The sequence below is a fragment of the Epinephelus lanceolatus genome, chromosome 11 (assembly GCF_041903045.1).
Source record: "Epinephelus lanceolatus isolate andai-2023 chromosome 11, ASM4190304v1, whole genome shotgun sequence".
Classification (NCBI taxonomy): domain Eukaryota; kingdom Metazoa; phylum Chordata; class Actinopteri; order Perciformes; family Serranidae; genus Epinephelus; species Epinephelus lanceolatus.
The window spans coordinates 1,109,725-1,133,041 of NC_135744.1; the positions used below are offsets into that span (position 1 = coordinate 1,109,725).

A 23,317-nucleotide genomic window follows, 5' to 3' on the forward strand; every position below is an offset into this window, starting at 1 on the left:
ATCACCTTTGCTATGATAAACAAGTGATACGTGACCGAAACTTGGTGTCCTTTTCTAAAAGTTCAGCACATTAGTTCATACCCCCCAGCGACCCTGGTCATGAACCAATGTTTTTGCTGAGCTTTGCTAATCTGTTAATCAAACCATCTGTTTTAATTCAGGTACTTCCCATTTTCTCCAGCCATCTGTGCCTACTCAGCAGTCTTTGTACTTTCCACCTATCCTTTCATTTCCCCATTTATCCATTACACACACAATATCATTAGTTATTGTTACATGCACTCATCATAAAGTTCACTTTTAAACATTTCTGTATAAAATCATTAAAAGTTTAATAGTTACCAAACTTTACTTGATTAAACACATTCATTTCATTATTACAATATAACCATGATATAAAATCACGCACATTTCTACTCATAGATACTGATTCAATGTTTATTACAGAATGAACATTACAAATCACACATTATATCTTTTCTTTATTTTACCAATTTATACTTTTAGCATTTTAAATCTCTTTTTCGATCTAACCTCCATCTCCTCTTACTGCTGTTCTCTTGTGGGTCCTGACTTTGCCTGCAATGGTGAAAGGTCACTTATGGGTGACATGCACGTCATGTAGTCAATAATCAGCTCCGGTTCTTTTCCTCCTCTTTTTCTGGGCCGTCAGTGGTAGAATGGGCTTGTTTGGGTTCTTCCTTTTCGTTAGATTATTCTGCTGGTTCTGTTTTTTTTGCTCGTTTTGTGATTCAACAGGGCTATTTTCAGGCCTTTTTCTCTTATGGGGCCTCTGAGGCCTTGTGTAAGGCCTTCTGGATTTCTCATCGATGTCCGTTTTTCAATCCACTTCAACAATAGGCTAAATAAATTGTGTCTGGCTATTAGGTTAATATTGTCAGGACAACAGCTTTCATTAAAGATCAGTCAGATATAGTCAGGGCTTGACATCTGTATAGATGCTATTTTAAGTATCCTCACATCTCACTGACCACAAGTCTCTTTGATGCTAAATATTTAAAAAATTAAAAATTATGTTAATATGCAGAAGACTACGTATAGTTCATGATACTGTTAAAATGGCCAAAGATGTGAATGATTGGGTCTGCTGGACGATTTAAGGTGTGCCCCTAAATTTTCTGCTTGTGCTCCTCAATCTTCAGGCAAGGGCTAAAGTGCTCCTACTTAGTTAGTCTGGAGCCCTGCCTTTTTGTGTCTTCTTACATTGTTGGCTGCTGCCTTTTAATTGTCCATCTTTCCTGATGGTTATGGTAGTCCATGGTTTCTGGTTGTGCAATGATTTATCTGACTACACCACACACCAGACCACAACAGGAGGGCTGTATAGTTGTTTTTCCCAAACATGGGCTGCAGAGATCCACAACAGGGACGGGACAGTACCTCACATTGCCACTCACACACCAGTCCTTACTCACCGTAAAGCGCATGCCCCTTCTCCCTCTCTCACCAGAGTCCTCTTCTTGGTCAGATGGGAAAATAGAAAAGGAATCACCTGATTGAATGATGCTGTCCAGGATTCAAACAAGTTTCGGTGGATTAAAGGATATCACAGTTTTCTCAGTTGGAAACTGATGTGGCATAGAGGTTGTCTAGTTTATATCTGGTTGTACAATGGCTAGCAGGATACAAGGGCAGCTGGAGCTCATTCTTCTCCATCTGTCCTTTATGTTTACATTTGAAAACGTCAACATTTCTAGTTAGCAGCTAGCTAGAAGTGAGTTGATTTTCTCATCCTGAAGAGTGACTCAGTGACCAAAGCCAACCACAGAAAGCACCACCAAGACCTGAAAAATAAACTTAAGAGCCTAAATTTACCAAATATTAGCATAGCTGACTGAGAGGAGACCGGAGGTTGACAGTTGATTCCAGTGCTGGAAAAATAACTTTCTCTGCAGGATTTGCCACCATTGAAACAGACCATCATCAAAGGGTTGTGCATCTGTAGAACAGCCAATAGGAATGCTCTCTCTCTTTCTGAAATGACCTTGGATTGGCCAAAGTCTTTCATCATGAGTTAGATTCTCTTAAGCCTGTAAAGAGAGCCAAGAGGAGGAGCAGAAGTATAGTGTTCTCTCAGACCACTTCATTCAAATAAACACAAGAAGTTTGTGCTCTCGAGAAAGGATCAGCACTCAGTGAATAATAGGGATGCACCGAAATGAAAATTTGTGGCCAAAGTCGAATAAAATTAAACGCTTGGCCGAATACCGAGTGCCGAATACTGAATACCGTTGTTTCGTTTTTCATTAGTTTTTGCAGATGAACCCCCTCCAGATTAGTGCTGTCACGGTACCAAAATTGTGACCCACGGTAGGATACCAGTGAAAATATCATAGTTCTGAGTAGTATCATGATACCACAGCAAAAATCACTTCTCTATAATACATCAGTGATATTTCAATGGAATAAATTACTTATTGACTTATTCATACTTCAAAAACAGCATCAATAAGTTATTAACATAGCAGGGATCAAAATAAAATAAATTAAAAAAATAAAAATCAACCAGCCACCCTCCTCCCCTGACAAGTAAAGAACAGTCCCTAAAGTGCGGTGAGGTTTGTGGACCGTTACCTGCCACAGAGAGAGAAATGTGAACGGCTCATTCTCCTCTGACATGCCACATACCTATGTGCTGCCACGGCTCGGCTGTTTAGGTACTTCTGGGCAGTCATGACGCCAAGAAGAGGACATTATTGGAGCCGGACTTCTCCGTCACCGGTAAGCCTATGGCCGCCGTATTTGACAGGAATACATTCCTGTCTGTCTGTGACCCCCGTTCAACCCACAACCAGCGGGATTCACCTTTCGTTTCTGCTGCTGGTTGAACTCTGTACTCGCACAGTGTGCTGGATGATTTATTTTGCTTGAACAAAACTATTTTTAGTCGCAAATGCAAGTGCAGTGACGGACAGAATAAAATATCACCACACTGCCATCACCGCACGCTGTTTGATTGCATTATCAAATGCATCAGCATGCCGCTATTATTGGGCCTTGCTTTTCACTTATTCCACCGAATACCGAATGTGTGTTTTTTTGCAATATTCGGCCGAATATATTCGGTTACCGAATAGTCGGTGCATCCCTAGTGAATAACCTCCTAAGCCCTATGATAAGCTATTATGGCAAGGCTTAACTATACAGGCCAGTGAGCAGTGATAACTAACATGTCTTTGGGGTCATCAGGTGGGAACCTCTTTTCACCAGTGTTTCGTCTAGTTGGTCCAACGACACCTCCAGGAGGCCAGACAGTGATCTCTGGCATCCCAGAGACACTCCCCTAATGCCAGGTCTCACTGCTCCCAACACCAACCCAACAACCTCCTTTACCTTACTTACACATGGCTTTCTCAGCCCAAACAGCACTGCCACCTTCAACAAACCAAGGCTCCGTACATGCAAGCTCCAGGTAGAGACAGTGCCGATACTACCGTTCCTGGCACTTTCACCATGCTCTGTTTCACTCGCTACATAGCATAACTCCAATATAAGCTAAAGTTAAAGGAGCTAGAGAAGATAAACTCACAGGCTTTCTCAGCCCAAACAACGCTGCCACTTTCAACAAACACAGGCTCCGTTTATGCGAGCTACAGGTAGTGACAGTGCCGATACTACCTATCCTAGCACATTCACCATACTCTATTTTACACGTTACATAGCATAACTCCAATATAAGCTAAAGTTAAAGGAGATAGAGAAGATAAACTCACAGGATCAGCAAACACACTCACCTTACAGCATGGTCTCAAACAAAAGGGATTCAAATAGGCCACTCCCACACTTAAATAACCTTCCTCTTCCTGGATTTTCTCCTGAGAGGACTGATTGGTGGATCTCTCCACCTGATCTCAAGGAGTTATGTACCCTGCTTAGTAGTTTCCCCTGCTGGCCCCCAACTGACATTATTCCTCCTCATCCAAATCCACACACTAACTCTGGCTGCTTCATCTGACATTTCCTTCACTGTCTTCCTCAAACTCTGTCCCCACACTCCGAGTTCCCCCAGGAGCGAGACAGCTGATCTTGCTATGAATCCCCTACACCCCACTTTCACTGGACAAATCCTAGTTTTCCACCCTCACTGCTCAGCTTCTGCTCCTAGTCTGCATACCTAAGCTTTTTTCTTTCATAGGCTTTTTCCACTGAGTCTTCCCAAGGAACTGTCAGCTCAATGAAATAAACTATCCGTTGACTCACTGACCACAACACTATGTCAAGCCTGTGCTTGGTACAAACTATTTCCTGGGGAACAACAAGCTTTCCCCCTAAATCTACTTGCATTTCCCAATCACAAGCACCTTTTAGGCCGCCACACCCTTGCCTCCTTACTAACTTATTCCTTCTGTATTTCTCCCCCTCACAGACAAACTGAATTGCTAAACTCATATTCTTAAAACCTTCTGAATGTACCTGTCTTCGTTTCCCTTAAATGCATGCAGCTAAACTTTTCAACACCTGGTTATGTTGCCATGTATATCGGCCTTGTGACAAGCTAACTTTACAGCCTGACAAAATATGCTTTAAGGTTGTGGTACCTGTACACAATGGGCATGATGGGTCCCCATTTACCCACAGTTTCACCTTCTGGGGGGTTGGTAACACATCGTATGTAGCCCCTACCAGGAATCTAATATGATTCTCCTCCATAATCCACAGGTCCCTCCAACTAAGCTTCCTCTTCTCTACACTTTCCCAGTTCAACCACTGTCCCTGCTTAGCCTGGGCCACTACCTTTGCACCCCTTAATATTTCCTCTTGTCTACCTATCTGTTCCACAACCACACCTGCTTTATTCCATACTGGTTTGCCTGAGTGAAGCTCCAGGCCTCCCCGGCCAAACTGAACATTACCTACAATCTCTGCATGCCTAAAAGCTGCCTCTGCCTCCTGAACTGCCAATCTTGGGTTCCACTTCCTACCCTTGGTTGGATTTGGAACCACACTCCTAACTACCATGTCCTTACTCCCAGATAACAAGAGCTCTGTCCTGACTTTGGTACATTTAAATTTCTCTGTTAAGCTAGACACTGGCAGCTGAAGTATCCCTTTTCCATACAATGCAACACTAATTAGGCACCTAGGAGCGCCCAACCATTTCCTAATAGCGAAACAACCTTTCAGTTCTCTTCACAACGAATATTGGAATTTCATAAATTGACAATGGCCACATTAACCTAGGATATAGCCCAAATTGCAGAAACCACAACTTCAGCTTTCCTGGAAGTTCTGATTTATCTATTCTATCCAATCCTTCAGCCACATCTTTTCTACATTTCACCACCTGTTCCTCATCATTCAGCTCCACATTGTCAATCAATCAATCAATCAATCAATTTTATTTAATATCACAAATCACAATTTGCCTCACAGGGCTTTACAGCATACGACATCACTCTGTCAGTGCAGAGAAGCTATAACAGGAGAAATATGATCTCGTTTCTTAGTTCCTGTTAGTACACATGCCGCTGCATTCTGAATTAGCTGGAGAGTTTTTAAAGACTTACTAGAGCTACCTGATCATAGGGAGTTACAGTAATCCAACCTAGAGGTAACAAAAGCGTGGACCAATTTTTCTGCATCTTTTTGGGTCAGGATAGGCCTAATTTTCGCAATATTACTAAATAAAAAATAAAATATAAAAAATGCAGTCCGTGAGGTTTGTTTTAAATGAGAATTAAAAGACAAATCTTGATCAAATATTACTCCGAGGTTTCTTACGGTAGTGCTAGAGGCCAGAGCAATGCCATCTAGAGAAAGTATGTCAGCAGATAAAGAGTCTCTGAGTTGTTTGGGGCCATGAACAATAACTTCAATTTTGTCTGAATTTTATATAAGGAAATTGGTGCTCATCCAGGTTTTTATGTCTTTAAGGCAATTATGAAGTTTAGTTAATTGATTACTTTCTTCTGGCTTCATCGATAAATACAACTGTGTATCATCTGCGTAACAATGGAAATTTACAGAGTGATTTCTAATGATGTTACCTAAAGGAAGCATATATAGAGTAAATGGGATTGGTCCGAGCACAGAACCTTGCAGAACTCCAAAACAAACTTTAGTACGCAAGGATGATTCATCATGAACATGAACAAACTGAAAACGATCAGATAAATAAGATCTAAACCAGCTTAGTGCAGAACCTTTTAGGCCAATTAAGTGTTCTAGTCTCTGTAGCAGAATTTGATGGTCAGTTGTGTCAAATGCCGCACTAAGATCTAATAAAACAAGTACAGAGACGAGTGCTTTGTCTGAAGCAATCAGAAGATCATTTGTAATTTTGACTGAAATTCCTCAAATAAATTATTATCATGGAGAAAATCACACAGCTGGTCTGCGACTACTTTCTCAAGGATCTTTGAAAGAAAGGGAAGATTAGATATTGGTCTATAGTTGGCTAACGCCTCTGGATCCAGGGTGGACTTTTTTAGGAGAGGTTTAATTACAGCTACCTTAAAAGACTGTGGTACATAACCTGTTAATAGAGATATATTGATCATGTCTAATAAGTGAGTGTTAACTAAAGGTAAGACTTCCTTAAGTAGCCTAGTTGGGATGGGGTCTAAGAGACACGTTGATGATTTAGATGAAGAAATCACTGCGGTCAGTTCTTGAAGAGAAATCTTCAAGGAGAAGCAAACTAAATATATATTAGGTCTTACAGCTGTGTTTGAGGGCAGATAGGTACTATCCGAGGACAGGAGGTCATGAATTTTGCCTCTAATAGTTAGAATTTTGTCATTAAAAAAGCTCATAAAATCATTACTGCTAAGGGCTAAAGGAATGCAAGACTCAATAGAGCTGTGACTCTCAGTCAGCCTGGCTACAATGCTGAGAAGAAACCAGGGGTTATTCTTATTTTCTTCTATTAAAGCTGAGTAATAATTTGCTCTGGCATTGCGGAGGCTCCTCTTATACATTATGAGACTGTCTGCCCAGACTAAACGAGATTCTTCCAGTTTGGTTAATCGCCAATTCCTTTCAGATTTTCGCAATATTTGTTTTAACTTACAGGTTTGAGAGTTATACCAAGGAGTGATCTTTCTTTGCTTTGTTAACTTCTTTTTAAGAGGAGCTACAGAGTTGAGTGTTGTTCGCAGCGAGCCTACAGCACTATCGACAAGATGATCAATTCGGGAGTGTTTAAAGTTGGTACAGGAAAAACCTCTGTTACGGAAGAACATGGTATTAAATTTAACGACGGAGTAATCATTTCCTTAAATTTTGCGACAGCACTATCTGATAAACATCTAGTATAGTAACTGTTGCTGAGTGGCGTGTAATCGAGTAAAAAGAAATCAAAAGTTATTAAATAATGATCTGATAGAGAGGGATTCTGTGGAAAGACAGTTAGGTTATCAATTTCAATTCCATACGTCAGGACTAGATCGAGGGTATGGTTAAATCAGTGAGTGGGTTTATGTACACCCTGACTGAAGCCATTAGAGTCTAATAATGAGATAAATGCGGTAGCCAGGGAGTCATTATCAACGTCAACATGAATGTTAAAATCGCCTGCAATATTAACTTTATCTGATTTAAGAACTAAACTGGCGGGGCGGCACGGTGGTGTGGTGGTTAGCACTGTCGCCTCACAGCAAGAGGGTTCCCGGTTCCCGGTGTTGGAGCCCTTCTGTGCGGAGTTTGTATGTTCTCCCCGTGTCAGCGTGGGTTCTCTCCGGGCACTCCGGCTTCCTCCCACAGTCCAAAGACATGCAGATTGGGGATTAGGTTAATTGATAACTCTAAATTGTCCGTAGGTGTGAATGTGAGCGTGAGTGGTTGTCTGTCTCTATGTGTCAGCCCTGCGATAGTCTGGCGACCTGTCCAGGGTGTACCCTGCCTCTCGCCCGATGTCAGCTGGGATAGGCTCCAGCCCCCCCGCCACCCTCAAGAGGATGAAGCGGTTAGAAGATGAATGAATGAATGAAGAACTAAACTGGATAAAATGAGAATTCAGATACAAATTCAGAATACGGGCCAGGAGCACGGTACACTATAACAAATATAAGTGGCTGCGAGATTTTCCAGGTCGGATGTAAAAGACAAAGAACAAGGCTTTCAAATGAATTATAATCTAGTTTAGGTTTAGGGCTGATTAACAGACTACAGTTAAAAATGGCTGCAACTCCCCCTCCTCGGCCGCTGCCTCGAGGAATGTGGGTATTATTATAACTGGGAGGAGTGGATTCATTTAAACTGACATATTCATCTTGAAACAGCCAGGTTTCAGTAAGACTGAGTAAATCAATATGATTATGTGATATTAATTTGTTTACTAACACTGCTTTAGATGATAGAGACCTGATATTTAACAGTCCGCATTTAATTCTCCTGTTTTGTCTTTCTGCCACAGAAGAGGTTTTAATTTTTATGAGGTTTTTATGCACATCTCCTCTTTGTTTAATTTAAGATTTAGATAATTTAGGTGGTCGGGGGACAGACACCGTTTGTATAGAACTATGGGTGGGTAACTGCACTAGAAGCTCAGAGAAGTGAATAAGACTTCAACTCTGAGTCCTGATCTCAACTCTGGGTTGTCAGAGTTTTGAATTACTAATAAACTTTGCCAGGTTTCTAGATATGCAGCAAATAAACTACACTTGTTACAGTTACCACTGTCGCTAAAGGAGGCAGAGGCATAACTGAACATTTGGCACACCAAGCAAGAAAGAGCAGGAGAAGGAGAAGCCATTGCTAACTATTAAGCTAATGTAGCTAACACGGCTAATAACGTGCAAACAACAGCTAAGAGAAAGCAAGAAAATCATAAAAAGGAGGAGAGCTATGAGTGCTTAAACAGAACTAGTGTGGGTTAAGACTTGAATTAGATGTTAAGCAACTGAAGTGAGGAAAGCAGAAAACAAGCTAGTAGAATTCACTAGAGCAGCACAGAGACGCTGTCACAGAAAACACCGGAAATGACACAACACGCTTACCGCAATACGTCAGCACCTCCAAAAGGCCACCTACCTAAGCTCTTTACTGACTTTTCCCTAATTGTTGGGATTTCCTCATCATCTACGAAAAACTTCCTGTCACTTAACTTTCCTCTACGTATCGAGATGCTTCTAGACTTACCAGGTTTGATCTTCATGCTGGCCCACTTGAGGTTCTTATTTACCTTCTCTAGTAGCCTCTTTGTACATGGCATTGTTGTAGTCACCAGTGTCATGTCATCCATGTAAGCCCTAACTGGTGGAAGATGCAACCCGTTCTGCTGTCTCTCCCCACCTATCACGCACTTAGAAGCCCTGAAGATTACTTCCATTGCCATAGTAAATGCTAATGGAGAAATTGTACATCCTGCCATGATGCCTAGAAAATATGCTTTCACTAAGTTAACAACTACCTATGGCACTTTGAAGTATTCAAACGCACTCCAAATGAGGCTTATGCAGTACTGAACCAAACGCATTTGCAAGATCTAAAAATATTACATACAGGTGCCTTTTTGTTTTAAGCTTTGCTGCCTGAATCTGGTGCCAGATCCTGCTAGTATGCTCTAAACACCCTGCAAAACCTGGTATTCCTGCCTTCTGCACCATAGTATCTATTAACCCTATGGGCCCTAGGCGTTTTTGGGGTATTTTTAATGCCTTTACTTTTAAGCTCATATCACAGTCATTATAAAGGCTAGATACACATGCTATATCTTGTTTTTTTCAGGTCAATCAGGGCTATCCAGATTTGCTTCTATGTGCCTGTATTTTATATTAATTTTTATATCAATGAAAAAAACAAATCCATGTGACTAAATTCTTACATTTTTACATGTATCTCAGCATAGCAAGTTGGAAGAAGACATATTCTGCCATATATGAAGAGGGGAGACTCTCTGGAATCTGGCAATATAAGAACCATGATGGTGGGACATTCTGTCACTTCACAGCTGTCCAAAACGTGGTTTGTGCCAGGCGGAAAATGATTGCCAGTATTTTTTCATTATTGCAAGAAATTCCATTGACTCATTCACAAGTCAAAAATGTGTTGTATCTGAAAGAAACATGCAATGTTTACATCTAACATAATAGAAAAATAGTCAACCAAGTGCAGTGATGTCCTCCAAGATAATATTTGCCACTTTGTTTGCAGTAAACAAAGTTTGTTGTTGTTTTTCAGTTTCAGTTATATATTGGGGGGGCATTTTGGGCATTGGGGGACACACATGTCCCCCTCAATGTATATGGTGACTACAGCCCTGTCATGCATGCATAATTAGGCTGCAGTTGTCCGGGTGCGCAAAGGTGAAGTGTGCTGGTCTTGTCATACAAAGTTTGATGGAGTGTCAACTGGACAATATGGAGATATTTGCATCTTGAAAGCTGGACTACAAATGTGGATAGACAGGGAGAAACACACGCAAGCCTAAGACGTGGTAAGATACGATATTCCTCACTATATGAAGTTACTGATAACAAGATCTGTATAATGGATTGTAAAGAAATTCGTCAGGTTTTTATTTTGTAGACAATAAATCTGGATTTATAGCGTGATGGGATGACAGCACAATGATGTGTGTGGCATCACTGGAAAGCTCTGCTCCTGCGCTTTCATGTGATATGCGTGGCATTTCGTTGCAAGCCTGCATTCGCGAGTAATCCATCCAACAGTAATGTGTGTGCAAAGCTGTATGAAAGCTCTGTTATTCGTCATTTTAGTGTAACTTTATCATTTTTTTTTTCGCTATGAAAACATTGGACTACCGACAAGTGCTTGGTCTTGTCAGAAAGCTACAATTTCGCTGTTTCACGTGATATGGTGGGAGGGATATCCGGTGGAAAACCCTCCCACCATATCACGTGGTGGGAGGGTTTTCCACCGGATATCCCTCCCACCATATCACGTGGGAGGGAGGGAGGGATATCCGGTGGAAAACCTACTATCCTATTCTTCTCTAAATCTAAATATGTATTTCCCAAATATTCTTCAACCTGTAGCCTTTCTGCTTTATGCTGCCCTCCCTTTTCCTGGTTAAACAATCCTTTAACAAACTTAAAAGGGTCCCTGAAAAAACCCATCCTTACATGTTCCTTCTTCCTCCTCTTTTTCCTGAGATGCTCTGCCCTTCTAAGAACTGCTAGCCTGCTTCTCAATTCCTCTTGCAACACATTACTTCCCTCCCTTTCTTCTTCTGTAGCCTTTTTCCACTGCTTTCTTAACTGTCTCCTTTCCTTAACTAACTTCTCTATTTCTACCCTCTCACCCCTCTTTCTCTCATGCACCCCAAACCACTCTGCACCATATGAGTAAATTATATCTCCCATCTTTTCTAACTTTTCTATTGCATTTCCTCTAAGCCTGCTTAAGATTACTGACAAATCTCTTTTAACTATCTCCCATTCTTTACTGTCATTTGCCCTAGGCCATCTAACTCTAACCTTTTGCTCCATGGTTCTCTCTCTGACTGGCATACTAACCTCAGTGTCACCTGCATCCTCTCTTACTACCCCCTCCTCCTCCTCCTCCTCTTCAGTGGCAGTGTTACTGATATCCTGTGAACTGTGGTTTTCTACCTGTCGCTGAACTTCATTCGACTGACTCGACTGACTTCTTAGGAAGTACCGATCAGTGTGGCTACTCTGCCCTTTCTTTGCCACACACTTCTTCTTTCCCTGATGAGTTCTGAGGCCTTTTATTGATGTTACTTTCTGCCAGCCGTAAGGACAAATCTGAAGCATCTTGTTCTCGACTGTGCTACTTTTGTTCTCTACAGATGCACTCGCCTTGCCCTGAGTGCTGCTAATTCTAGCCCTGGTGGATAGGTCCGTGCCCCTATCCTTCACTGAGTCACAGATCCGATGCATAGTCGTGTCTGTTCCAATGTCTGTTACCGTGTAATCCACCTGTGAGTCATTTTCCACCCCAGCTCTTGGTGATTCTTGGGGTATTTTCCCTGTGTTGGCTGTAGCTAATTTTGGTTGTAGTAAAGCTGCTAGGCCTCACCACTGCTACCACTGAATTACAATATGCTTAAAAATGATTATGGAATTTTTGCCTTATGACACCAAAATAAAACCGCCTACCCCAGCTTTAATACTTGAGTCAGCAGAAGTTGTCAAACTGTAAAGAGGAGCTATGGTTCCAAATCTTGGAGCATCGTCCCTAAATCAAAGTAAGACGAAGAATAATGATAGGAATTACAAAATTCATTCATATGAACTGGGTGAGTGTTTGAGTTGCATCTCTCTCAGTTTTGTTGGGGAGGATTAATGTTGAATGAATGAATCAATGTATGACAAAGTTGTTCAAGTAACTCATATAATCTCATGTATTAAAGATTGATCTGTGTCTCTCCCCATAGAAACTGAATGAGCAAGCGGCTGCCATGTTTGAGTCAGGAGAAGAACCGGATGTGTCAACAGGTCTCGGCATCATGAACGAGCTGGTGGTGCCCTGCATCCCTCTGCTGCTGAACCATGACACTGAGAGGGACCTGTTGGCAGTGGAGGACATGAGGAACCGCTGGTGCTCCTACTTGGGCCAAGAGATGGAATGTGAGTCCCTGAAAAAAGAAGGACCACACACACAGCCAATTAGAGAATTAACCAATTAACCTAAGTCTAAGGTTACAAGTGCATCCCCCATACCTCTGCCAAAGATAATCAGGTCACTGCTCAGTTCACACATTAGAAAGGCTCTGGGGCTGTGCAGCATTTCCACTTGTTCTTGGAGATCTGAAAATCTAAATGTTGTTTTATCTAGACACATGGAGACAAGTTTTCAAAAAAATTCTGAGCGTCCTGGCAGGTAGATTTTTCAGAAAAAGTCATAGTTGCAGACGTGTAACAGAAGAACTTACAGGACATGTTGGTAAAGCTCAGTTCAGACCAAAGATTCACAACGAGACCAGGTGAAACAGGTCATTACTTGCAATGTGCCATTCTGCAACGGCAGGGGCGTCACTAGGAGTTGAAAACAAAATTAAAGTTAAACCCGAAAGTCCCCTAATTGGGAACGACTTTGCAAACACAGTGATGCACTAATCACAAAGAATATAGTGATGTTGCACATCAAATTAAACAGCAGAACCCTGGCTACAAGGCTGTATAAACCCTTTTTACATGCCCCAGACACAACTCAAACAACAACTAAATAAATAACAACAAATCAAACTCCACACAGCACCGATGTGCTGACCCACTGGGCATATTTCAGGCTCTTACTCGACACCACGTTATGCAAAACACACAGCAGACCCCTCAAATGAAAGCAGAGACTCCGCCGTTTCCACACATAGCTAAAGCATGCTACACCAAAGCATCAGAGAGATAGAGGCAAAAGAATAACAACAATAGAAATCGTTTTGCTGAACGATAGTTGTAAAATTTCTCTACCTTTGTTGTTTAGCCGTGAAAAGTTTATTCTGCCGATAAAACATGGTACATCCTGGTAGACCGACATGTGATGATGACTCTCCTACTTTCTCTCCTCCTGCTGCCTTTTTGTTTTTTTCCCAAAAATTGTCTGATATCCATACTTACTACAAGACTAAGTAAAACGTGGTGACTCGGTGCTGGCCACCAGTATGCACAATAAATTAGGGGTGTAACGATTCGTTTTAACTTCGATTCGTATCACAATCCGTGGTTGCCGATACGATTCAAGGACGATATTGGTTCATTTAGAACGATACGATCCGGAACGATTCAGTGACTTGAAATCGATTCAGTAACTTTTTAGCCAAAAATTCAACCAATGTGAAATAAATACCTAGATACTGGACAGTGCAGGTGAAGTTTCCAAGATTCCTGTTGTTTCGTGTAAGGGAATCAGGTATAAATTAATTATGGATATAAACAAACAAGTAAACGTCAATTAAATGCAAATGCATTCACCTTTTATTGAATTGAATTAACAGCAGGTTAACCTTTTCTGCTTTCATTTTCAATATAAAAAGAGTACAGTAAATGCAACCAACATTTCTTTAGGTTGAATTAACATAGGTTTACCTGCTACTTTTGCTGTTGTTTAACATAAAAATGCAATATTGATATCAAAAATAAAGTGCAACCAACATTTTTTTCAGGTTGAATTAACAGTGGGTTTACCTGCTACTTCTGCTGTTGTTTAACATAAAAATACAATATTGAGCTCAAAAATAAAGTGCAACCAACATTTCTTCAGGTTGAATTAATAGTAAGTTTACCTGCTACTGTACTTCTGCTGTTGTTTTTCAACATAAAAATAATACAAACAATATTAATATTAAAAATAAAGTGCAACCAATATTTCTTCAGGTTGAATTGATAGTAGGTTTACCTGCTATTCTGCTGTTGTTTTCAACATAAAAAGAGTACAATTATAAAGTGCACCCAACTTCTATTCAGGTTAAATGAGCAGTGTTTGAACCTGCTACTACTCTCATTTTAATAAACAAACAGCAGTGCACTAATATTTAACAAAAGATCAAATGTAACCAACTACTCTTCAACGAGTCTACAGATTTTTTTTTCAAAAGCATCAACTGAACCACATGATCTGGCCGCAGAACACTTCTCTGTGCATTCACTTTGTCGCCAGCAGTACTAAAAACTCACTCTGCTGGCACACTGGTGCCTGGGATACACAGGTACTGTTTAGCAAGGGTTGAAAGTAGTGGTAGCTCTTTCTCCTGAGATCTCCACCACTTCAGCATTTTCAGTCAAAGGCAATGCATCTTTCGCTTGGTACCTTATCACCTCTGCTCTGGCTGTCTCGCGTGTGGATTTTCTTTCTCTTTGGGTGAAGGAATCGCCAAACAGTGCATCTAAGGCTTTCTTCTTACAAGGAGGTGACTCATTTGGAGCTGCAATATGATAAGAAATGTATTTCAAAATATAGTCATGTTTCTCATTTCTCATTAATACAAAACAACAATCTTTTATTGGTATCACATGAAACACACCTGTGGTCTCTTCCTGGGATCCTGACAGCTTTGTGCTTGAGCCTCCCTCGCCTTCCTCCTGATTTCCCATTGCAGGCATCTATGGATGTAAGAATGTGTGAACTGTTAAAATGTCTGCTCTGTAAGACTGCACACAGAAATTTAGAGGATGGTAAAGAACAGGTGAGAGTTGAGAGAGGACAAATGAAAGTGGAGAAGATCACAGAGCAGAGGAAAGAGGAGAGGGGAGAGGAGGAGAGAGGAGAGAGGAGAGAAGAGAAGAGTTACCTGGTGGAACACTTCTGCCTCAAGAACCAGTTTTGCGTAGACCTGTTCTCTGTCCTCTTTTTCCAGGTAGGGCAGTTCTTGAAATCGCAAGTCCAATGCTGATGCTGTTTAAAGAACGAGAGTGTTGCATTGCATTATTGAATTAAGTTGACCTGACATAGCAAGTGATGATCACCTCCTCATACACAAAATAATCAGCAGATTAAACTTTTTTTTTTTTTTTTAAGAAATGTAGCACAGCAATGAGGTAAAGCCACCATGAACTAAGAATTTTATTGCAGATATCTTGTTTACTTTTCCATATGAAAAACCCTAACCCTAACTCAACTCAAATTCAAACTTGAAAATGCAAAGGTGTGGCATTTCACAAATTAATACAGTCTAACAACCTAAAATGTTAACCAAGGTTGATTTTAATTGAGAATCCAAATGAATTACCTATGTTGAGAGCATCTTGGGTGCCTCTGTAGCGTCTGGAGAGGTTATCGGCCATCACCCTCTTAATCTCAGCAACCAGGGTTGAGTTGTCTTCGCATGGCTGTAGGTGTTTCAGCAGTTTTGCTTGAAGAGGAGCAATTACAGAGAGAGTTGGCTGGTTTTCTTCACACATCACAGTGGGTGCCATTTTGATAGGACCCATCAACTGAACAGTGTCCTCCATGTTGGAAATATCACTCTCACTCAGAGTTGCCATTACAGCTGGCTGCTGTTCCATAAAACGTTCAAGCATGTCGAATGAACTGTTCATCTGGTGATTATGTCTTGGATCAGTTTATGCTGTGGTAAATCCATCATATTTTGTTTTTCCTGTAGAACGTGATGTGCAATCGGGCTGCGGTGAAAATATCCAACAGTTTTTCGCACTTTCCTCAACAACCTGGAAGCACGGTCCACCCCCAAACCCTTCTGTGAGGCTAGGTTGAGCATATGTGCGAAGCAGGTAATGTGCGGACTGAACTGGGTTTCTGCACCGGCCACAATCATTTTTCACTCCGTGCAGGTTTCACGCAGTAACGCGCCAATATTTTTACCAGTATGGGCTTCGTTTAAGACTCTGGTTTGCAGAACAAAGGTCTTCATGTTCCACTCCGGATCAGTGTGATGAGAGGTAATTGTCACATAACCTTGATTTGAGCATGACGTCCAGCCATCCGTCGTTATCGCTACTCATTCAGCTTGAGAAAGCGACAGCTTCACATCATTCTTAGTACTTTCGTACAATGCAAGAATAACCTTTTCTGAGAAGTGTGGTCCGCTCGGTATCTGGTACCGTGGCTCCAATGTTTGAATCATTTCACAGAACCCCGGATTTTCAACCACACTGTAGGGTCGCATGTCTTTACAGATAAACTTGGCAATTGTTGCCGTGATGTTTTTCACCCGAGCTGAGTTTCGGCCTAGTCTCTGACTAAACATGCTGGCGAGGCCTGAGGCTTCTGCAGAGTCGACGTTACCTTGCACTGCTGCTGCAGCGGGAATGCTGCAAGAGGTGCCTGGACGGTTTGTGTTGTGTGAAATCCCATTGCGCCTTAGTAGGTGGTTGGAGAGATTTGTCGTGTTGCCGTGGTATTTTACTTTACCTTTACATATCCTACAAACAGCGAGCGACTTATTTAGAACACCTCCGTCTTTGCAAAAGCCAAAGTGTTTCCACACACTGGACTGCAATGGTGGCTTGATCATTTCTGGCTCCACAGCTTCTCCTCCTCCATCTGCCATGCTACGTTTTGTTGTCATTCTGAGATTCGCGCTGCTGCTGGCGCGTGCCGATGACGTCACAGACAGGTAGACTGAATAGAGTAACATTTAACGTGTCTTTATCATTACAAGTGCTAAAAAACACATCCATATAAAGTTTGCCATGCTTAAATCCAATGTGTAATTTCCTGGTATCGATACAATGTATTGATTACCTTTTAAAACGATTTTAGATCAATATATGTCGTCCGGAAGGCCAACTTGCCAAGCACAGATCGATGTAGTTGGATCATAGGAATATAAATCGATACATCGATGTAGTAGATGAATCGTTACACCCCTACAATAAATACAATTGTAATACAGAGTAGCCTACTGACGTTGCACTTGAAAATTGTAACAAGTTATCATTCTGACTGCCCATATATGGGCATATGTCATGTAAGCTGGTGTGACAGTGAGTGTGTTGTGAATGAATGAATGAATACTTTTATTTGTCAGAATCACTTCTGAAAATTTTCTTGCGTCCAAGACACTTGTTTCTCGTGACAGAAAACAACATAATATAACAGACAACCAAACAAAATGTCACATCAGGCAAAGCATAACAAAATATGACATGAGACAACCATCAGACATGTGACGTGCTATATGTAACCTCATCAAAGTGGCTGCAGTGCCTCCAGGTCCCTACCCTAGCAGCTATTAAATGCCCCCCTGCCCTGACAAACCCGACTGATTCAACATTTTAACAGATTGAGGAATAAAGGAGTTCCTCAGTCTATTTGATCTAGCTATAGGGACTCTATATCTCCTGTTGGATGGCAGCAACTGGTATTCTTCAAATAAAATATGTGTCGGGTCGGACAAAATATTGTCTGCCAGGAACAGCATTCGTCTGTTATATGCAGCTCTAAAAACTGGCTCAAGTGCCTACAATCTTTGAGCAGATACGTAGCTGTCTCCCCAGTCGAGCTTTAAGTTGCACTGAGAGACAACTATACCATGCTGCATAACACTGAGAACAATAGATTGAAAGAACAATAACAGAATAGGCTTACTAGTACCGAAAGATCTTAGTCTCCTAAGGAAATATATACGTTGCTGTATTTTGCTACAGATATAATCGATGTGTACGCTCCACGATGGAGCAGCGTCCACATGGATGCCTAAGTATTTGTAGGAAACAACTTGTTCGATATTTGTGTTACTGATAGTGACAGGTGTAGAATATGAGTTCTCTGGAAGACCAAAAATGACTTCTTTTGTCTTCTTTGCATTGATAATAAGTGAGTTCTTCTCGCACCACTCCACAAGACTATCTATATGAACCTGATGAATACTGGGGTCGTCTTCGGTCCCCAGCAGAGACAACAATACAGTATCATCAGAGAACTTCAAAATAAACGTATTTGGTCCATTATTTCTACAATCATCAGTGTAAAGTGTGAAAATAAATGGAGAGCTTACACATCCCTGGGGCGCTCCAATATTGGTTACTATAGAAGTTGAATATGTCTGGTTAACCTTGACCCTCTGTACTCTATTTTTGAAAAATGCATGGTACCAGTGAATTTAATAAGGATTTACCTCCTTCTCAACCATCTTAGCCAATAAGAGCTCTGGCTGGATCGTATTAAAGGCCGATGTAAAATCTAGAAAAAGAGCTCTAGCTGTCGTTTTAGGCTTATCAAGATGCTTCAGAATCAGGTGCATCAGTGTCACCACTGCATCTTCTGTGCTACGATTATGCTTATATGCAAATTGCTGCCTGTCAAGTTTGTCAGCTATGGACTCACTAAGGTCCTGAACTACAATTTTTTCCAAGGCCTTTATTACAACCGGAGTCAAGGCGACAGGGCGATAATCACATGGTTGCTTTGGACATTTCACTTTGGAAACAGATATTATATGCAGTGTTCTCCACATGAGAGGAATACTACCTGTGTTCACAGAGCACTTGTAAATAGGCTGCCACACAGGAGCCAACTCATCGGCAAAAGTTTTCAAAATATATGCAGTAAGATTGTCTGGTCCTGTGGCCTTCCTCTGATTTAAACGTTTAAAGGTATTTCTCACCTGCTCAACAGAAATATCAATTCTATCTATCTCAGAAGGTACAACTGTTTTAATTATCTCAGCAACCCCATCTGTATCATTACCTTTTTCAAACCTAGCAAAAAACCCATTCAATTGATTTGCAAAATCTAAATCATTGTCTACCACCAGAGCTTTTTGGGTGGTTGACAGCCCAGTCATAGCTTTAATTGTATCCCATAAGTGTTTGCTACTTTTGCTTCTGTAGGCCTCCTCTAATTTAAGCCTGTGTTTCCTCTTTGCCTCCCGTAGTTTACTTTTTAAATCTTTTTCTACCTGTTTTAGTCCTCCAGTGTCCTTGTTTTTGAAAGCCATCTTTCGCAGGTTTATAATGTGTTTAACCTCTTTTGTTATGAATGTCTTGTTATTTGGGTATATTTTTATTTCCCTAGTTGGTATCACTGACTGTACACAGAAATCTATATAGTCTGTTGTTACTGTTGTAGTTTCATCCAGGGAATCATGATGGAACATTTCCCACATGGTACAGTCATATGATGCTTTCAGTTTTTCAATGTTATCAGGTGACCACACTTTAATTACTTTCTTCTCTGGTTTGAAGCGTTTCAATTTATATTATAAATTATTTATATTAAAAATTATTATTATAAGCAGGTACAAGATGAACCACATTATGATCTGAGGTGCCTATTGGTGGTCTTATCCTTGACACATATGCTCCCTCCACGTTTACAAAGCATTTGTCCAACAGCTTATTCTTCCTCGTTCCACCCTTTACATATTGTTTGAATCCTGGCATCATTAAGTCCAGTTTACACTGGTTCATATCTCCGACAACAATTGCTGGAGCCTCAGGATGTTCTTGCTGCATCGTGTGGACACAGTCTGCAACAGTAGCTGCTGCTCGCTTCACATTGCCACTGGGGGGTGCATATACCACAAACAGCAGCACGCACCCAAATTCCCTTGGCAAGTAGAATGGTCTTAATGTCAGGTGCAAAATTTCAATGTCTTTGTCACAAATCCTGCCATTCACGATGTATTGACGGCACCACTGATCATTTATTAGAACACAGATCCCGCCCCCTTTGCTCTTACAGGTGCTGGTATCTCTGTCTGCTCTCACCAAAGTAAAGCCGTCGATTTCACAGACAGAGTCCGACACCGATGGATGTAACCAGCTCTCAGTAAAGCACAGCAACGATGCCTCCCGGAACTCTGAACAGTACCTCGTATAGGCGCGGATCTCATCCATTTTGTTGTTAATTGACCGCAGGTTTGCAAGGATCACAGATGGAAGTGGTGGCCTTGTGTGCCTCGCCCGCAGGCGTCTCCGCAACCCTCCTCTCTTTCCTTGTTTCCTTCGCCGCCGGAGTCCTCTTCTCAGCTCCGGAGGAATGCTGTCCAGGAACCCCAGTGCAAAGTACAAGACCCGATCCCGTGAAGTGACAATCCTCTGACAGCACTTAGTTCCAACAGTGTTTCTCTGCTGTATACAAGCGCAGAGCCAGCAGATGAAATGCCGGTCTTTGCAGCCCCACAGTTCATGTCCACACATGGATCCATATTCCAGCGTATTTGTTGCATTTACAACCACAGTCCACATAGCACGAAAACAAACGTGCATAAACATTTCCCCGTGCTCACTTTAGACAAGACCCCATTAAACGTAAAGAAAAACAAACCTAAAACAAGAAGAGAGAAACAAGCGCCTCGATGCGAGTTGCAGCCGTGCTGCGCCCCCGGCGCGGTGTGCTGCTGTGCTGCGTGTGCTGCTGTCTGTTGTGCTCCCATGCTCTGCCATGGACTTTACATTGGAAACTAGGTGCTTTATTAGTAAAAAAAAAATAAATAAATAAATAAAAAAAAAGGGGAGGCTTAAAAGATCCGGGGCTATAGCCGGGAATGCCCAGGTCTGACTATGTCCATGTGCAGCGTTATAAAACCCTACCAGTTCACACCAATGCAGCTAGATCAGATAGTGTACCATCTCTATGCAACAACTCTCTGTATTTCCATTCTGATTTCCAGCTTTTCAGGCTGATTTTGTAACTGAATATAATTTGTAGTGTTGTGGGTTTATTTGCTGCCCGCAAACCAAAAATCATCTGTGTTGTTGATCCTTCCAATAAAATCAAAGAAAGTTCTGAGCAAAACAGGAGGCTAATCAGAAGTCCAATGCAAGAAGGTTTATTCTTTGTTCAAGTTGACATCCAAGTTAACCCATGTGAGTTGGTGGTCCGGACCAAGACTTGAACCCAAAAGGCTCAGGCACGGACCTTTATAACTAGTCCCTCTCTCTCTCTCTCTCTCTCTTGCTCACTTTCTTAAGTTTTTTTTAACCAACCATATGTGTAGAATTACCCTTATTTTTTCTAAGTCATAGTCACTTTTACGTCACTTGAACCCTGACAGACCCCTAAAACCAGTTAAAACCGGTTGGGGGGCCTTCCTTCTCAAAACTGTCAACCACAGCACTTTACGTTCTCCACATCTGATCTCCCTCACCTTTGATGTATCCCGATTATCCAAGTCTGAATTGGTGTGTATGTTGCAGGTGCTTGGACTGGCCTCAGGGTGTGTGTATGTCCCAGGCCTTGCATGTACTATGGTGTCTATTAGCCCGCCAGTGGACCCTGGTGTCTGTGTTCTCCAAGCTTCCCCCTCCTTCTCCTGGCTTGCTTTTACTATAGGGGCTTCATTCTACTATTATAGACGAATTCGGCGAGCAATTTGTGTATGCCGCCATCTTGCAGCGGCGCCATTGCTGCGTTGACGTGTCAGTCATCAATTCATGCTGTCATTGTGAACTGACTCTCTACAGTGACAGCATCATGAATAGCTGGATTGATGATGTTAGACAGTGGCCTCCGGTAACGATGAAGGTATCTTAAATGAGCACCGATATTAATTTAGAAATTAATCATTTGTTTGAACGATAAGCAGGAAAGATTAGAGTAATAGGGAGATAATAGACTGTATCATTAAACACTGTGTAATATAACGTTAGCATACGTTACGTGTGCTGACGTTAGCAAGCTAGCAGCGTGACATTTAATCATTAAGGACAGGCTACGTGACTAAAAACAACAACAACAACACGTGTTTGTGTTTTGTTTTAGGTATTCAATAATATTTTATTGATCGCCTGGCCTCCGATGACCAAAAAAAAAATTACAGGTCTCTGATTGAGGGTCAAAATTACCTGCGCTCCGGATGGGTCTGGCAAATTTTACACCACCTTTTAGACGACCATCACATCATATTGAAAGCAATCAATATTGATTGCCTTCAATATGATGTCGTCTGCGGTCATTTAGACTCCACCAGCGGACTTCATTACAAGCCGATTAGCTATACAGGTGATATGCCTTATGTTCTAAAACCAGCCACCGGAGATTTGGCCAACTGAGTTGCAGATGACACCATCAGCTGGCTTGAGTCGAGCTCAGACCGGTTAGTTTACCGCTTTAACTTTGCTCTGCAACATTCTAAAACAGTGTTTATTAATGTACAATATTTGTCAACATTAAAAATTTGTTGAAGACAAATTTCAGAGCAGCACAGTGATGCAGTGGTTAGCACTTTTGCCTCACAGCAAGAAGGTACCCATGTTAGGGTTCTCCCGCAGCCCCACTCTCACCCAGTGTCAGCAGGGATAGGCTCCAGCCCCCTGCAACCCTACGCAGGATAAGCAATAACAGAATATGGGTGGATAGAAGACAGTTTTCATATAATTAGACCTGTGTTTTACTATATTTTAGAACATGGCACTCTTAAATACTTGATTCTGATTGGTCAATCAACAAAATTCTGCGGTGTTTATTTCTTGAGGTATCCCTGCTGCTCTGCTGCTCCGTTGCTAGGGACGCCATAGCAACGGCCTTAGACTGAGGAGCATCAAAATCAGTTAACGTTAGTCAAATGGGATCGGAGTGGCAAAATGCAACATTTTCAGGACATCACTTTTAACATTTTTGGAGAGGACAAAACACTTGATGTTTGGCTAAAAAATGACATGTCCCCAGCAAAGAAAAAAGAAAAAAAAGAAAGGAAGAGAAAAGGAGGAGCAAACCGGCACAAACAACTAGATGTAGTAAGTAGTAAGCCATGTTCTAAGCGGAATAATGTATAGTGAGCCGGTGACAGTTGAAAAATAACTCCCTATGGAATGGAATGGAACCCCTCTGCCTCCTGTTGGGAGTTAATTTTCAACAGTCATCGGCTCACTATATATTATCCCTTACGTAGTTCATCATCAGTTTATACAGCAGCCTCCACTTAAGAATGGCCACAGAAGAAGTTACAGTTGTTAACAAATTGATTAGAAAACGCTTCTATCTGCTAACGACTCGGTGACTTGTGTGAATTCTTCAGATCCAAAGA

General features: G+C 41.5%; 1 protein-coding gene across 8 annotated transcripts in view; it reads left to right on the forward strand.

The window, feature by feature from the left end:
• Positions 1-23,317, forward strand: part of usp25 (ubiquitin specific peptidase 25) — a 240,471-nt gene that overhangs the window by 192,454 nt on the left and 24,700 nt on the right. For all 8 annotated transcript variants that reach the window (XR_004502882.2, XM_078172109.1, XM_033649478.2 and 5 more), the window contains one exon: positions 12,326-12,518. Coding sequence is in view for 7 of the 8 variants with exons in the window: in XM_078172109.1 (XP_078028235.1) it covers positions 12,326-12,518 (193 nt within the window). In the remaining variant the exon portion in view is untranslated. The remainder of the gene's footprint in view (positions 1-12,325; positions 12,519-23,317) is intronic.